Source organism: Podarcis cretensis, assembly GCF_951804945.1.
Source record: "Podarcis cretensis genome assembly, chromosome: 17".
NCBI classification, from domain to species: domain Eukaryota; kingdom Metazoa; phylum Chordata; class Lepidosauria; order Squamata; family Lacertidae; genus Podarcis; species Podarcis cretensis.
In genome coordinates this window covers 23,051,749-23,070,584 of record NC_137187.1, presented here as the reverse complement: position 1 = coordinate 23,070,584, position 18,836 = coordinate 23,051,749, and the positions used below count along the sequence as shown (strand labels likewise).

Here is an 18,836-nt window from a genome sequence, read left to right as displayed (position 1 = left end):
ATGGGAATCGGAGTTCAGTAGTCTCTGGAGTTCAGCAGTCTCTGGTTTCAGGTTGCCCATTCCTGGTCTAGGTATATCACTAATAAATGTGAAATTGAACACATACTTGACAGTAGGAAGAGAATTCAGCCACTCTTGTGGTTTTTGTATCATATATATGCTGCTAATGATTGAAAACCCACTGCCCCAATTCGGTCCACAAGTAATAGCTTTGAACCTCTTGGCGAATACAGTAGCTTCCCATTGCAGTCTCTGTTTGAAGTTCTTTTATTCAAGTTTGGGTACCATAAGGTCAGTAACAAAGTGTCCCAAGAGGATAAAAAGTTTCCCCAGTGGGTTTATATATATTGCTGTTTCTGACATCACATATGCATTCATTTAGTATTTGGCATGGAGAATGGCCTGTTTTGTTCTATGTAGCATGCAAAAGGCCATTGCTGGAAGGTGCTGGCATATATCACATTGAAAGATGAGAAGACGAATAACCCCCTGATGTTGTGGATGGGTCACAAAAAGTTAATTAGGTTCTGCAATAGGGTTGCTGGAGTAGACATGGGCACAGAGTTGGCATCTGGGTCTGCTAAAAGGGTGGGGTCCATGTCCATATATGTCATACATCCATACATTTAACACATCTGTTGAAGTGGACTGTAGTGGCCCCTGAAAGCTTTGTTAGTCCTTAAGGTCCAGACAACAGACTAGCATGTTAACCCCTCTGCAAACTATCCTAAAATCAGAAGAGCATCTACCCACAGGTATTCTCCACCCAAATCAATATTATTTTCTTAGTTGGATGGTTTGCTACTGAATTCCTGTAGCATTCATTTATTGTTGTTGTTGTTGTTGTTTAGTTGTTTAGTCGTGTCCGACTCTTCGTGACCCCATGGACCAGAGCATTCATTTATATGTCACATTAAAATCTTTACTGAGCCAACTTACAGTTCATTTCTGATCATTATGAAAATACACAGTTCAGGAACATCGGGAATTTATTTGGAGTATGTCTGTACTACTATTTGATTTGTGAGAGCTTTAGAGTGCGAACTAGAAAATGAGATAGCAAATGGGTCAGTTTCGGGTAAAATATATATTTTCAAGTATTACTTTATAGTTGAATCATGTTCCCGTTTTGTTTCATTGTGTTAATCAGTTTATTTCTGAATGATTGGTCTTTTTGTTGGCACAAGTTTGGATATTTCACAGTCAAGTTTTCCTTGACACTCAGTTAACAATATTAACAAGAACCCAGCTAATCATTTGGTTTCAAAGCCCCAAGGCAGCCAATTGTATACCTTTTCTTTGCAACAACAGACACTTACCATGTACTAGTAAATGAATCCATTGCCATGACAATTGCCTTCTGGCATACACTTGCAATCTTATCTGTTGCATTTATTTTTAGAACACCGAATTCTTTTTGCAGGAAGCACATTGCACCAGACTATGTGCCAGGCCACTTAGCACTTCTGCAGATTGGTTGCCCCAGGGTGCCACGTTGATTATCAGTCTTTTACTTATTACCTCAGATGTATCATCTTTGTCCTTCCAGGAAGTAACTCATTAGCAGTCGTTTAGATTATATGCAAGGTTGTGTGTCCATGGTTGCCAGAGGAAATTTTGCTCCTAACTGCCTAATATGATTTTGGACCAAAAAAAGCACATTTTTTTTTAAAAAAGGAACTCCCAATAATGTTCCAGGCCTGAATCCTTGGGAGAAGGAAATTAACACTAACAGTGCATTTTTGCCTACTCGGAGATTGGTTCTACAGAGTTCAATGGGCTGTTTAACCAGTTGTAGAATGTGGTGTTTGTAAGTAAGTAAATTGTGCACTACCGTTCCAATGTAACCCCTGTCTCAAGTGCCTCAAGGCGATTTTGTCTGTTGTCTTCAGAACCAGGCTATGCTGAAGAAGCAGTCAGAGCATAGACTTGATTCTAAGCCATAGCCAAGCCCATTGGCCCCCTGTTTCTGTCTAAGTGTGTTTCTGTCTAAGTGTGGCACACAATCAGTTACATAGCATGGGTTGCTAGCACCTGGAGCTGCGTGGAGTGGGTGGGAGGGAGGGAAACGGCAGAGTACACATGCGCATTCAACTGTGTAACGGTGTCCATGTCACCCAGGAGATTGCAGCCACAGAGATAAGAAAGGAAAAGCCATTCCCTTGTCTGGAGAGGTCACTTCCTGGTTCACATGGAGCTCAGTGACAGAAGTTCGCAGCTGTATGGAGGCAGCACTGGGTGTTGAAGTTTTGCACCCCCTAGCAATTTTGTGCCCCTGCCCTGGTGCCCACCCACCCCGCTATGCCACAGCACACAATCTCCCACTGCCTCTGCCATGTATCTCATTTTTGATGCAGGTTGGCAACAGCAGCATTATCTAGTTGATAGAGGGTATATGAAATCAAGACACTCATTAAGCAATGCTAGTCTGCAGTCCCCAAAAAGGCTAGTGTAGTTACAGAATTTGCTTAGAGCAAAGATCAAATTTGTATAGAACTCTGGGCAGTATTCAACACTAGGACTTTCAGCTGTGCAACGAAACTTGCCCTCCATCTTCTTTCCCTATGCATTCCCTGAGCATAGAGGGGTTTCCCCAAACCCTTCAGAGCAGATTTTGGGGTGTGTGTGATGTGTGCAGACAGAGGAAGTTGGGAAGTTCCATTGCACAAACAGAAATCCTTGTGCTAGCAGAACAAGTGACCTATTAATTTAATTTTTAAAAGGGGGGAAAGAAACTTGGTTTCAGGATCCAGTTTGCATCTTTACATGAAAGTATAAATACAAGCAAAAATTTCCAATTGCTGGGGTCCACTTGAAAACTCAGTTCACTCTGAATTTAAAGTTCACGTTGAATTTTTGAAACACAAATGTTAAACTTCATTCCATAGAGCTTAAAGATCTTTTTTTTTTTTAACTGAGCTTTCAAATGTGATCTTTCCCACATTTTGTTTGAGTTCTGGTTCTGTGCCATTCATGACAATATCAGCCTTGTGGACTGAAACACTTTGCAGAAGCAGTATAACTTTTGCCTTTGTAAAAATAGATTGGACCCAGTCAACTTGCCCAGACTCACCCAAAATGTTTATTCCATAGGGATAGATTCAGAACAATGGTGAATGTCCTCGGTGATGCCTTTGGCGCTGGAATTGTGGAGAAGCTCTCGCAAAAGGAGCTGGAACTTATGGATGTTGGTGCTGAAGTCAACATAGTGAACCCTTTTGCCCTGGACAAAGCAACGAAGGATGACAGTGAGGAAACAGAGGCCAAGAAATCTTATGTGAATGGAGCTTTTGCTATTGATAAATCAGACACCATATCATTCACCCAGACATCACAGTTCTGAATGAAATTGACTGACAAGGGAGCCACACTGGATTAAAGGACATGGGAAGGCCCTATGTTGAGCCATATTCTGGGCCCCTCTCACTTCAGACCCCACATGCTGTATTTTTTCTTCTTTGCCTATATTCATACAGGCAAACAGGAAGACACACATCCTGTCTCACAAAACTCCCCTTCTCAGATCTGCCACAACACAGAGAGCACAGTTCTTCTGCTCCTTTTCTTGTGCAGGCTATAAAGAGATTTAAATTTGGCCCACAGCTGAGAACGTGGCCATTTCACAACGGGATGGCCAACATGTTTTGTTGATTTCTTCAGGAGCCTCAGTGATAGGTAGATTCTCAGCATAGATATGTTCCTTGACAAATACACAATGTCAGGGAACCCTACACAGCTGAGGCCCTACACTGAAACAGGCCACGGTCTTACCTGTGTCGGCACTCTGAAGAACATCACCATGCATGAAATCATTTAGCAAACCGAAAGGATAAGTGTGTTGCTTTGAAACAGAGGCTCCAGATTTTCCTCAGCTCTTTGTTTTTGAAACATCTGATCATTGTGGGCAGATTGATCCCAGTTGCACAAATACGTATTTTCTTTTAAAGAGCCATCTCTTGAGAATTCTAGGTATCCGCTTGCAACGGTCATGCTGATAAGTTGGGATAATAAACCAAAGGATATGGTTTATATCTGAAGCATAGTGCGGCGTTCCCATTCCTCTACTCTGCACATGAAATTCCTTTTTGTTTTTCAAAAAGGAAGCCTCTTCTTTTAAAAATAACTTTAAAAGGAATTCTTATTTGAAATTCCATTTCTGACATTTCTCTGCAAATCAGCACTGTGCCAAATGTTCATTCTGGTAGCTAATTAACTGTTAGAGAAAGGAGATGAGACTGGTCCTTCAGTACGTGTGAACTTTTAAAAAGTATGTGTATATTTTTTAAAAAATAAACTATATAGTATGGAAATTGGAAATTACTACAAAAGAGCTTTCATTTTCATGTTTTCTTTTACACCATAATTTATAGCAATAGCATATCTGGACTTCAAATGCTAAGTCAATCATAACAGCTTTGCTGTAATTTGAATCTCTCATAATTTAGCTTTCATCATCTATTAGTCCTCTTTTGGAAGTGGCAAGAAGTAACTTCAGAGCTACCAGTATTTATCAGCTCCAGGGAAAACAGATAAAAATAAACTGCATAGCTATTCATGACATAGCTTGTCGACATTTTATGCTTTCAGGAATATACCCACTGAATAAATTGCTAGTGGTTAGCTGAGTGTCAGTTTCCTGCTTCTTACTTTCATTTTATAATTTAATCTGAAAGCTTGCAGTGGCCAATATGATAGGCCTCACGACAATAAAAGCCCAAACTTTAAAGAAGCCCTCGAATGGTGAAGAACAAATATTAGCATTTTACAAGTGTTCGTAGCATAACGGAGACATCTTTTCATATCAGCTACATGGGTGTGGCTTTTTTATCAAACCATTCCATAATGTTAAACATTTTATCTAATACTTATACCGGGTATTTTAATGGTGCACTTTTTGCTGCAATGAAAATTATTGCAAAGTATAAACTATTTCGATTGCACATGACTTGTTGGCCACCTGACTTGAAACACAGACTAAAATTAAGAGAATACCTTTTCTTTTCTTTTTTTGTAAATAAGCTTGTGTTAAACCGAAAAATATGCACTTAATTGCTATCAAGAAAAATAAAAATTTCTGTAGCATTAGACAAACTCGGTCTTACACTTTTGTATTCAGTAAATAAGCCAGGATATGTGCCAAAGACAACTGAAACAAACCAACAAAATCACATCTAGCATACATTTTGATAAATTGCACCTTAACTGAGAGGCATAATACTGTATGTATTTAAATATTATAAGCTAAAAATGCAGTGTGCATACAAAGTGAAAGTGTTGATATGTTTATACAAAATGAAGGTGTGTACAGTGTAAATTAGTTATTTATCTTGTGCACAATTATTTTTTAAAAGATATTTGTACAGCTTTGCTACTGCTAGAGACAGAAAAACATCCAGAGCCAGTAGAGCTTATTATTTTCTTTGCAGCTTTCTTTTTGTAACTCGTCCTTTCACCACTGTACATGTTGCCTTTCTTTCATCTGAATAAACAGTCATCCTGCCTTCAAACTATCCCTGCTCCACATCTGTATGCAGACTTCTCCCTGGGAAAAAATACATCACGTGGGCTTCTGCTCATCTGTTCTAGCTATTAAACTAGAATGGAAGAAAAACAAGGCCTGGTTTTTCTGAAGCTTGTTTTGCCAGAGTAGCCCTGATAAATATCACAAGGCTATTTCAGAGTGAGTTGTGGCTGGAACCGTGTTTCCTTGCAACCAGTAAATGTGATTTATTATTAAGTCACCTATATTATAGCAGGTGCTTATAAATCAAAAGAAACAGTGATGTATCAGTCCTCAGGCTCACGACTGATACCTAAAGATAAGAGCTTTGGAAATTGGAAGCTCAGGACTAGTATCCAAAATGTGCTTTGGCTGTAGCAAACCCAAGCAATCTGACAATAAACAATAGCGTTAGTCACATAATATGCATATTTAAATCAGGTTGACTGTTTTGATTGTACTTACATTTCTGTGAACTGCTTTGGGGGGGGTTCCTTTGGGGATCGAAGGATGAGACGGAAATTAAATAATACTGCTATATCTGTTAATCTTCTAGATTTCTCATGGTTATGCCCATGTGGAATAAATCGTGTACAGCATCATGAACTATGATCACTGTGTACTTTCATTCTTCCTGCTTGTCGAGGTACCACAAAAGCACATCTAATGGGTTACACATAAGTATACTGGGGCTTTTCTAAAAGACGTATGCAGCAAGGTCCATGTGCACAACAGAGCCATTTGCAGTATTTTCCTCAACAGTTTCCTGTGTGTGTAACAGGCGTGGCTTATCTTGTGAAGCAGAAAAGTTCAAGTTGTGTACAGTGCTACCTCTGGTTGCGAACAGGATCCGTTCCGGAGGCCGTTCGCAACATGAAAAGAGCGCAACCTGATGCGCCGTATCTGTGCAGGTGTGCGGTGCGATTTGGCACTTGTGTGCATGCGTGAAGCGCAATTTAGCGCTTGTGCGCATTCACGAGCGGCGAAACCCGGAAGTAACCCTTTCCGGTACTTCTGGGTCACTGCGGGGCGTAACCTGAAAGAACGTAACATGAAGCAAACATAACATGAGGTATGACTGTATAAAGCTGATGCACAAAAACAAGTTCATGTACAAGTGCAACATGACTTGCTGCAGCATGACCACTAACTCCCTAGCGTCACTGGAAAAACTCTTTCAGTTTGTTGATTATTAATGACTTGGCTAGGAATCAATACATGGCATCGTATCATGAGTCTTGAGAGGAATGTGTGCCTGCTTAGGTGCACAACTATAATTAATTTTCATTGAAGCCACTAGACATTACCACATGATAACTGAGTATTTTAAGTTTCTATCGAGCAGCCATATGGTATTAGCCGTTCATGCGAAAAAGTGTGTTGAGGGCAGCCAGCAATTTTTCCACAGGTGGAAGATCACAGTTTTGGTTTAGTTATCCCCTTTATAACCAAAATTCATCAAGAGTACATTTAAAATAGTAAAAAGCTTGTCTCCTTTGTGTACACATTTATTCCCCACGTAAGCCAATTTAATTTAAACAGTGTTTGGCACAAACTACTAGGGCAGATTCCAAAACTGCTTGGAATAGTTGAGTATGCATTTGTTTTAGTGCTATATTGACAATTTGTTTTCTAACTTGACAAATTCGATAAAACAACATTAAAGTTTTCAGAGATGTCACCCAATGACCCAGCGACCATGACTTTCTTTTTTAAAAAATAATAATATTTATTAAGGTTTTGAAGGTTACAAATAAAACAGAAAAACACCAAATTAAACAAAAAACAAAACAATGTATCACATTAAAAAAAGAATACCATACAAATAAGAAAAAAAGAGAAACAAAAAAAGGTTAAAGAAAAAAGAAAAACAAAAGCAAAAAACACATCAAACCTTCACATAGTATATCTTTCATTTGCTTGTTTCCTTGACCACCTCCCACCTCCCTTTTTTGTATTCTAATTCAATTAAATATTTCAGCAAATCCTTTCCCTCTTTTTCTCCTTAAAATTAATATATCTATTTGAACTTAAACTCTTAAAACATTTCCACTAGGGTCATAAAAATTTCATTCCACGATTTTTCTCTCCCTCATTAAATTTTACAAAATTTCCAAACATAAACTTTAAATTCCCAATCTTCTTCCACCGTCTCCTCTCCCTGGTCTCGGCCTCTGCCGTCCCTTCTGTCAACTCCAAAAAGTCCATCAACCTGGAGATCTTATATCCGAGGCTCTTAACTCTCCTTCACGTCCCTTCTTCCGGTCTTCTTCATAATCTTTAGTGCTAAAAAGCAGATCTCGGGGGAGCTCCATCCCAACAATGCCTTTATTCCTTCTTAACAGGGCAGCCAGATTTCCATAGTTAAAGCTAGGATCCATAAAGCGTTCCAAATCTTGTTTCAAAAATCCTCCAAATCCAAATGTCCCAAAAGCTCCAATCTCCTCCTGACCCAGCTCCATATCCCAAAAGTCAATTGATCCCTGCATTAGGGAATCTCTCCAACTTTCCTTTTCCAGACCAGACCAGGCTCCAGTCTTCAAAATCTGGCTTTTTCTAGTTTCAGTCAAAGGGACTCAATTTGTAATCCTCAATTTGCATCTGCAAGGTCAAGGCTCCCCCCTGTATTACTCTAGGCTCGACCACAGCAACTTTCTCCTTCTCCTTCTCAACGATTTGTTCAGTCATGATAAATTCCTGTGCCAGATCCTTGACAACTTCTGTGTTGATACCCACTTTTGATCCCAAGATGACAACATTATTGGCCATAGCATCTATCTGTTTATGAAGCTTTTCCAGCAAATAATTTGTCTTATTAAAATGCAGACACTAAATCTTCCCTAACCGACATTCTTGGAATGTTCAAGGTCAAATTCTGGTTTCTCACAGTCCTTATCTTACAGCTGGATGACTCCACTCCACTCTTGTAACAGTTTCAAAAACTCAGTCCTTTCCAACACAATTCCAAAGGTGAAAAATAGTATCAATTTTCAGTTACTTTTTCTTCTTTTAAAATGCAGAAGCGGACAATGGAAACAGTATCTTTCTCTTGTAGCTAGCTGTCAAATATGTACTGTTCACTGTCAATGGACTTTTTCTTTCTTTTTTTTTCTTTTTTTTTGCAGCCCGTTCCCAGGTTCAGAGACGTGGTAGTTTAATTTTCCACTCTCTCCTGCAGGCACGCTTGGTCAAAAATTTCCCCCTCTTCCCCTGCTTCCAAGGGGGGTTTTATAGTTTCAATCAATGGAAGTTTGATCCTTTACATGAAGCTTTCCAAAACCTTAGCTTACGAATACTTTGCTTCAGTCTATTTACAAAAAGGGGAGGTGGACTTCCTGTTTTGAGCCTTCCCCGTTCGATGCCAAATTAAAGTATTTAGAAATCCAATTTTCCGTTCTACTCACGGGTTGTTGTTTAAAATCCAATTGTCCACAGGAAAAAGTCAGCGCTCTCCAGCAGCAGCAATGCGGCTTCACTCCGTGAAAGAAGCGGTCAATTCAAAGCACCGCGCCGCTCACCCCACGTCACTCCGGATTCCCGATACCGGGTCTCCCCGCGAGTAGGGGGGGCGCAAAAGGTGCCAGCCGAATCCCAAGTTCACAGGCTCTTCCGCCTGTGATTTCCAAGGGTCTCCGCCTTCGCTTTCCACAGAGCAAGTTCCTCCCGATCGGAGGAGCTCCGCCATTGCCGGAGGCGCTAACCCGGAAGTTCCCAGTGACCATGACTTTCTGACGTGTGGTTGTGAAGTTCATAGTCTGACACTCAACACTGTGACACTCTGCTCTACAAGAGTTTGGACACATCTTGCATTTTCAACTACGTATTGGCATTTTGTACTTTCACTGAAACCAGGAACTGCCATTAAAACTAACAATGCTTCCAGTTTCGTAGTGGCCATTCTGGGAGAGGGGGTGGGGTAAGAGAAAGTACATGAGGCCAAGGTTCATCCACACAGCAGCAAACTATGATCTGGTGTGATCTCCAAACATAGCCAGTACGCTGCTACAAAGGTCTGTCTAAAGTCACTTTTGAAATAACATTTTGTGCTCATGGATTACCATTTTAAATGTATCATGTGAGGGGAAATGTTCCATAGGATTTAAAATCCACATACGCTTTTCAAAGAAGAATCTATGGAAGGGACCAGACAGAAAACAAGGGATCTACTTAGAAAGAGTTATCATCTCATATAATACGTCACATTATCTCTTCAAAATCACAGTCCATTGGCCCAGAATGTTTCACCAGGAGCTCTGCTATAGACATCATAAGCCAGTGATAAAACTATCCTCCATTAATTTGTCTAATCCATGAGTAGGCAAACTAAGGCCCGGTGGCCGGATCTGGCCCAATTGCCTTCTAAATCCTGCCTGCGGACGATCCGGGAATCAGCGTATTTTTACATGAGTAGAATGTGTGCTTTTATTTAAAATGCATCTCTGGGTTATTTGTGGGGCATAGGAATTCATTAATTCCCCCCCAAAAAATATAGTCTGCCCACCCCAAGATCTGAGGGACAGCGGACTGGCCCCCTGCTGAAAAAGTTTGCTGACCCCTGGTCTAATCCCCTTTTTAAAGCTCACTTAGTGGCTATGATCACATTGTAGTGAATCACAAACACCTGGTTGGAGCCAGACTGTTGGAGCACTCCACACACATCTTTGCACCAGGCCGGGGGGGGGGGCAGGTCGAAGGTTGTGATGGGCAGAGGTGTCCCCCCCCCCAACATACACAGAGCTTTGCCAACTAAGTTGCTGAATTTGTAGGCAGGCAAAAGTGCTGCTGGCACGATTCCCACCAGTGGTAGACCCACAGTGAGGCATTCAAAGGGCAGGGAAAGGGAGGGGCAGAGTTGATCCTACAGCCATCAGGTGATGGGATCTGGATCAGTCCAGGCCCAAACACTGCACCTCCCACCCCAGCCACTGTGCATGACAGGTCTATGATTGCAGTGGTGCCCCCACCACTCCAATTAGTCTCATTGGGCAATGGCCAAGGTTACGAATGCCCCCCACCCCAGTGAGTTGAATTTCAGTCCGATTAAAATAAATAGAACAGGTTAGTAATGATTTAACCAATGTCCTATTGATTGCAGTGGGAACGAACTTCAGCTAAATTATGTGAAGAAGTACTTAAGTTTGTCCTGAATCTGTTGCCAATTAGTTTCAGTTGCATGTTAATTGCTTAAAAGGAATGGCCTACTAATTTTTAAATTATTTATTATATAACACACAGCCGCAGATACACATAAAACATATTATATTTTGATAAATTTATAATGTAATTGATTGTATATTTAAACTTCATTAAATTTAAAAAATACAATAATTTATTTTTTAAACGTATGGATTCATTGAAATATAGATTTTACATTATAGCAGTGAAAAACCTTAATTAACTCTATTTTTGCACTCTCATTTCATATGCTTGATAAAAAGGAACTCAAATTGTTACTTTTTCTTTCTTAATTATTTCAGTGAATGTTGATGCTGTTGTAACATACCATCTTATCTTGTTAAGCCACTGTTCCGTCCAAACTCAGGACTGTGACATTTGACTGATATCACTCTTGGTGGTTGCCAACAAAGTATTAAAACACAAAAAATCTCAAACATTAAAAACCTCCCGTACAGGGCTGCCTTCAGATGTCTTCTAAAAGTTATAGATAGATGTTTATTTCCTATTACAAACTGGCTTCAATAATAAAAGTAGATGTGTGATTGATGGCTTCTGTATATTCCTTGACATTGCTGTTTGCAATCGATAAGCTATAAAACCATAATGTTCCATGAAGTGCTTTTTTTTCTTGGAGGGTACGCATACCCCTAAAGATTTTGTGAATCTAAGTTTGGCCTCATTGAGGTGCAGTATTTCAATATGAGTAGGAAAATGAGAGTACCCATAAACATTTTTAAGAAAAAAAGCACTGGTCCTGTTAAGTTGTGGGCGAACATATCAGATGACATAGCGATTCTTCCAAAGCAGCTCTTTATTTGTAAGCTGGAACAGAACTGAACTGAGGAGCTCAGTCAGCCTGCTTATGTAGAGCTCCACTAGAATGCAACAGTAACCATTTTCTGTAACTAGCCAATCACTGCACGTCACTTTCAATCCTTCATTTGCATACAAACTATTCAATCACTGAACGTCACTTTCGATCCTTCATTTGCATAACTATCTACAGTATCCCCCTGCTGGCCCAGGGTGAGAACTTCAGTGCATAACAGGTCCCATGCCACAATGTTCAGAATCATGGGGAGTGAAGACAGCAGCCTGATCAGAAACAACTTTCACTCCACACCACGCCTGTTTTCACCAATGATGTTTTCTAAAGCAAAGACACAAGCTTCCTTGTTTTCTAAAGCAAAGACACAAGCTTCCAAACGGCCTCGGCCCAGTATACCTGAAGGAGCGTCTCCATCCCCATCGTTCTGCCCGGACGCTGAGGTCCAGCGCCGAGGGCCTCCTGGCGGTTCCTTCATTGCGAGAAGCAATGCTACAGGGAACCAGGCAGAGGGCCTTCTCGGTCGTGGCGCCTGCCCTGTGGAACGCCCTCCCATCAGATGTCAAAGCAATAAATAACTACCTGACATTCAGAAGACATCTTAAGGCAGCCCTGTTTAGGGAAGTTTTTAATCTGTGATATTTTAGTGTATTTTTGGTTTTTATGGAAGCCGCCCAGAGTGGCTGGGGAGACCCAGCCAGATGGGCGGGGTACAAATAATAAATTATTATTATTATTATTATTCCTTGAAAACCTGTACCTTTCAGGGTGGTTTCAATTTAAAAAAAGAGAACTTTTCCTCTATATTTGATTCAAAGGGGATTCAAAAATAAATAAATCTGCAACGCATCTTGTTCTTGATTCTGAGCAGTCATGTGCTAAAAACCCCGCTTACCACAAAAGCAACAAGGAAACCAGGGTTTGTTATGGGGATTAGCTGAATCGGGACCAGAGCTGGGTGGGAAGGGGGCTTTGGCCCTATACCTCGGATGACCCAAATCAGTCCTCCGGATACCTGCTATTTGTGCCCATAGGAATTTTGCTCACATAGCAAATAGAGGGTGTGAGGAGGCCCAATACTGAAGAAGCCGCTCCCCCAGTATTATACTCCTGATCGAGACTGGGATTCTCTGTTCAAGTCATTTTTGCCTGTTGTTATTTTTAAAAAGAAACAAGCAAGCAAACGCCAGCCACACAAGACAAAATGACATGAATTTTGCCACATGCAGTTTGGACCTACATCGTAAGAGTGCTGGATTTAGGATCTGATGTGGAGCTGAGCTATTTCCACCAGGATTCAATTAATGGGGGGACCTGAACCCTTTTACTTTTCATACTGACCCCTCTTAGCTACTGTGTTTTAAGGATATGAGCGGCCACAACGTCCTTGTTTTCACTGGATAATTGTTGGAGGAGATGGAATAGACATGGGTAGGCAAACTAAGACCCAGGGACTGGATCCGGCCCAATCTACTTCTAAATCCGGCCCACAGACGGTCTGGAAATCAGCGTGTTTTTACATGAGTAGAATGTGCCCTTTTATTTAAAATGCATCTCTGGGTTATTTGTGGAGCATAGGAATTGGTTCTTTTTTTCTTCTTCTTCAAAATATAGTCCAGACCCCCACAAAGTCTGAGGGACAGTGGACTGGCCCCCTGCTGAAAAAGTTTGCTGACCCCTGGAATAGGATGTCCCTATTTTGACCTGAGAAATGTTGGAGGGGATGGAATATAGCTAAAATTAGGGTTAATCAGGATGAGGCTTGTGAGTTGCACTAAGAGCTTCCATACCACCCCAAGCATTTGAGCACTGACTAGATCCAACAAGATCTACAGCAATTCACTCATCTGGCTATCATAGTGGAAAAGCCTCATTATGCCGGTCAAAGATAAGCCAAGTATTTTCCAGGAAAGGTTAGGAAGTGTGAAATTATGCCAGAGAGCTTTCAAAACATCTTCACTGGAGGTCTGAAAACTCTGCAGCAATTCAAAATGATTAACTAAGTCCCTGATGGCATGGTTTTATGTCCATAATTTTGTTTTGGTTTTGTTACATTTCTATAGAACCAAGAGATTGCTTACACTGGCGTATATACTGAAGAGGCAAGATACAAAAACATTATGGGCTTGCTGTTGCCTGGTCACATTCAATAATAATTATGTGCCTAATCTTCCTCTAACCTGGTAGAGGAAATAGCTTTGCTTGTCAAATTTAATAGTGCTATGGAGAGATATAAAATATGGATTATGAAATAATACGCAGTTGAAAAGGTTGACAATAGGACCCATGGATTCCTTTAACAGAATACCCTTCACATAGGGATGGCGAGAGCGTTCTCCCATCCCTATCACCTGAACCAGAGCCTATCCGCAACCCTCCAAGTTGTGACAATTTGCTACGCGGCAGGCGAAACCCAAACGGAAACAGCCAATCAGCCAAGTGGGGGAAATTCCCGCCGTGCCCCTGTCCCAACGACAGACGACACACGACGGCATAGCAAGATCAACTGGAAATGCCCTAAAAGTAGGGAGAGGTGGGTGGGTGTTCCGAATGCACAAGCCGAAAGAGGAAGCTCTGGGTCACGTGCATGGGTATATATAGGTCCCTCGATCGGTTTACACTGCACCCCATTGGCCAGATTGAACCCAACATCAAGGGACCTACCAATCGGGTGTTGTGGCTAACCAATCCAACCCACCCACAACACAGGAGGTCGGTCTCCAGGTCTGACCACAACACGTGCCCTCTTTTAGGAAGGACATGATTTCTCATCTTATTCAACGTAGTGAGTGTGGGAGAACTTTGTGTCATGGTTCCAAGTGCCCATCAGATGCAAAGCCAATTCCACCTCCTCAGTTTGTGCTCTCCTTCCAGTTCCAAGGTCTGGTGGTGAGGGACCACATTTTGACCACAGCAGCCAAGCTCCCTTCCCCACCCCACCCCTTTCCCCGATGGCCTGGTAAAATGGCGAGTGAGCCAGTTATGAAGCTGTAACCCAGGGCTGGAAGCCATGGGCTGAAGAAAGCATGCTGTTCAGCCAACTTCGTGAACCACATCCCATTAATCCAGTGGAGGAGATTGGGTGGTGGTGCTCTTCTTCAAAGCAAAACAGTTCATTGCTATGGTCTACTCTGGCTTGATGTGTGTCCAAATGGCTCAACACAGGTCACCTTCATTTTTCTTGCAATATTCAAACGTTGAGAAATTTAAAGAGGAAAAAGGCATCTTTGCCATTTCCCTTTGGATTCTCTGCTCAGTGACACATCAAAATAAGAGATGGGTCTTAATTTGCATCTCCAATTAAAAGTGACCCTGCCAATGAATCAGATTGACACCAAAAAGAAGGCACTTTTTAGTGGTAGTAGAGACCCACCTCAGCCTACAAACTGCACATGGTCTTTGGGTTCTCAGTTATTTTTTGCTTGAGCTATTGTTCACCCATTTTCAGGGCAAAATTCTGACACAGGCAGGGAAGGCATGCAGGAAGATATTTCTGCTTCCTCCCTTAGCATATTCTAGAAATCTGGGTGTGAATCGAGAGCCCCGCTTTGCGATGTGGAATTTTACTCCTTCCAAGGTTAAGTAACTCGACTGATTGAAATGAATTGGAGACTACAGTCCGATGTCTGTTCAGTGTGGAGTATCAGAGCGGAAATAAAGAGGCCGGCCATCACATTAAGCTTTCTATTTCTATAAATCTTCCCCTATAAGGTGCTAAGGGTGGGCAATCATTTAAAGCAGCAATTTGAAGAGAAAATTGCTTTGATCCTCTTCCAACTGTTGAGACATAACTTTTGTCTTAGCAATTTGCTGTAAATAAGGCATTAGTGTGGTCCAAGGTCATTATTTTCTTTTTCCAACACAGGGTGTGCCAAGCCATAAGCCTGCTGGGAAGCTGAACCTTCAGAATCTTAAAAACCTTCCTACTTAATACCAGGTGTGGGGTAGACTGTGGCTATTTAGCAATAAGAAAAAATGCATTCTCTCCATGTCTTTGAGGCACTGCTGTTTTTACTGTTTTACTGTTATTTCACATATGCTGGCAACAGGTTTCAGGACTAAGTCTTGCCCAATTTAAATCCTTGAACGCACTCCTGCAGTAGTCGTAAGATCATAGTTCTAGCCTAAATCCCAGAATTGCCAGCGTTTTGCCCTATATTTCTGAAATTTTTATCCCATATAAACAGGAATGGGGGCATAAGATTAATTCTGTTTGCATTTTAATTATCTTAATTCAAAGGAATATGCAAACTGAAACACCATTGTCCTTTGAAATCTGTGGTTCTTGGATCTTGTGGGGCAGTTTGTATCTATTAGGAGAAAGTACATAAAAAAAAATCCATATAATGTTGAAAATAATATACAAAAATGTTTTTGTGTGTGTCCCAAATCTGTTACAGCAGCAAGGCTCTGCAGGATGCTTTGAAAGTTTATACTTTCTTCTAATAAATCACTGGAACTGACCACTCTTGTCGTTTTTGGCATCCTTCTTTGGCATGCCTGCATCAAACCACTCACACTTGCCCTCCCCTGGACCTGTGGATCAGGGCAGTCATTCCTTATGTTTTTGAGGAGCAAATGCATCAAACAGAAATACAACAAATTTCAATGCAGCTATTTCAGCTTTGCTCATCTAGGACTAACAGCACAATTCTATGTATGCAGACCGTGACCATTTGAGTTCGATTTTTACCTCATTTATCTATTAAATTTATATTCCGCTCTTCATCACAAGATCCCAGGGTGGTTCACAGAATGCAAGCCAATATAAAAATGTAAGTAAATAATTGAAAGAAAACAGTGAAACAATAACATACACACACACCCTATAAAAGGTACATATTAAAAGGCTATAGAATATTAATCAGGCAAAGGCCTGGTTGAAGAGGAACGTTTTCGCCTGGCGCCTAAAAATATATAATGAAGGTGCCAACTGAACTTCCCTGAGGAGAGCATTCCTCAAACAGGGAGCCACTAAAGAGAAGGCCCTGTTCTCGTGTTGCCACTCTCTGGACCTCATGTGGAGGAGGCACACGAAGAAGGGCCTCAGAGGATGAACACAGCGTCCAGGACAGCTCATACGGGTCCTTGAGGTATTGCGGTCCTGAGCCGTTTAAGGCTTTATAGGTCAGAACCAGCACTTTGAATTGGGCCCCAAAACTACATTGGCAGCCAATGTAGTCAGACCAGGATCAGTATAATATGCTCAAACTGTCTTGCTCTGGTGAGAACCTGGCCGCTGAATTCTGCACTAGCTGAAGTTTCTGAACTGTCTTCAGAGGCAGCCCTATGTATAACATGTTGCAGTAATCCGACCTTGAGGTTACCAGAGCATAGACAACAGTAGTTAGGCTAACCTTGTCCAGATAGGGCCACAGCTGGGCCACGTAGGGTTGCCATATTTCCAAAAGTAAAAACCAGGACACCCCAAAATTCTTGAGCTCTTTTTTAAAGGAAACCACCAAAATTGTTGAGCTTTTTAAAGGAAAACCCAAAAACAAGAATTTTTGATGACTTGCCTAAGATCCACAACAAAGCGCTGCCTTTCAGAATTCCCCCCCCCCCCCCGCCACCAATTCTGCCTTTGAAATCCCAGTAATGTCCAGGAATGTATGGCAGACCTGGTTGATGGAACAGGCTTACTTGCAGGCAAGTATGTATAAGATTGCAGCCTGAATCTGATTTAAGAATGAACCATTTAATTTACTCTAAAGCAAGCAGCAGGGTAAGTTATAAAGGTAAAGGACCCTGGACAGTTAAAGGTGACGATGGGGTGCGGTGCTTATCTCGCTTTTGGGCTGAGGGATCCAGCGTTTGTCCACAGGCAGCTTTCTGGGTCATGTGGCCAGTATGACTAAACCACTTCTGGTGCAACGGAACACCATGACAGAAGCCAGAGCGCACAGAAACACCATTTATTTTCCTGCCACAGGAAGCAGATGGGACAGAGCAACGGGAGCTCACCCTGTCGCGGGGATTTGAACCGCCAACCTTCTGATGAGCAAGCCCAAGAGGCTCAGTGGTATAGACCATAGCACCACCTGCATCCCTTAGAATAAGTTATATATTATACCAAAAGGCCATTCCCATGTGGATGGTTCACATGGCAGGAATTTATATTTCAGTGTTTTGAATGCACTCATCAACGCATTCAAGATGTGAACACACATGTAGTTCCACTGATGCAGTAAAGGCATTTAAACATGGCAGGGGTTTTGAACAGCAACCACATGTAGCAAGTTACATTTAATTGGCTGTATCTGCAGAACTTAAAAGATAAAACATTAATATTTCAAATTGCTCAGTGCTTCTGAGGGGAGAGAAGGATGTTCGCCACACAGTCGGTGGCTGTGAAATAGTAATGAGCTCATCATTGCTATAGAAAAGAGATTAGTTTAACTTCTGGCTAACTCTTGATTAATTCATGCATTTAAGTTTGCAAATCCTGGGAAATATCTCATGGTACTCTGCTAAAACAAAGTCAAATCAGAAATGTCTGCTTTAGAGGATCAGGAATAACGTAGATGAAAAATGCAGATTTAAAATCCTCCAACGACAGAGCTAGCAAGCTGGAGTTAGGATTCACTCCATTTCTACTGAAAGAGACTACATTTTCCAGCTGAGCATCAGTCATAAATTAAACAGGTGCATCTTCAACAGCATGGAGATGCAGTCATAAATTTCTACATTTTATACAACAGTGAAAGGCACTGAGCCTCTGTACGGGAAAAAGAGGCAGTTCTGTTCCTTTCCAAAATGGGACAAACAAGACATACATCTTTGTATTTAATGTAAACATTTTTTAAAAGAAAAATTTAATAGCATCCTGAAGCGGGTACCGATAATCATCAGGATCACAGCAGGACACGAGGAGGGTTTTGCAGATGACACCAAACTAGGAGGGGCAGCTAATGCCGCTGAAGACAGAATCAAGATTCAAAATGACCTTAACAGATTGGAGACCTGGGTCCAAAATAACAGAATAATAATAACAACAATAATATTTTTTTTAAAAAAATTATTTATATACCACCCTTCCCAGCCATAACCGGGCTCAAGGTGGCTAACATCAAAATATAAATATATTAAAACATAAAATTCAGCAATCGACTGAAATACAGCTTAAAATCGGATTAAAATCAAACAAGATCAGAAGGCAACCCACAAATTATGACTATAGGGGTTAGGAACCTTAAGTACTCAGCAGGCTCAGCTATTTATATGAGCAGGTGAGAAGAGTTAGAGAGGCCTCTTATACAGTGGTGCCCCGCAAGACAAATGCCTCGCAAGACGGAAAACTCGCTAGACGAAAGAGTTTTCCATTTTGGAGGT

At 41.3% G+C, this 18,836-nt stretch overlaps 1 protein-coding gene across 2 annotated transcripts in view; it reads left to right on the top strand.

Annotated features, from left to right (window-relative positions):
* Positions 1-5,507, top strand: part of SLC1A1 (solute carrier family 1 member 1) — a 38,395-nt gene extending 32,888 nt beyond the window's left edge. For both annotated transcript variants that reach the window (XM_079959523.1, XM_079959524.1), the window contains exon 12: positions 3,094-5,507. In XM_079959523.1, coding sequence (XP_079815649.1) covers positions 3,094-3,343 — 250 coding nt within the window. In that variant the 3' untranslated portion in view covers positions 3,344-5,507. The remainder of the gene's footprint in view (positions 1-3,093) is intronic.
* Positions 5,508-18,836: the final 13,329 nt, after the last annotated feature.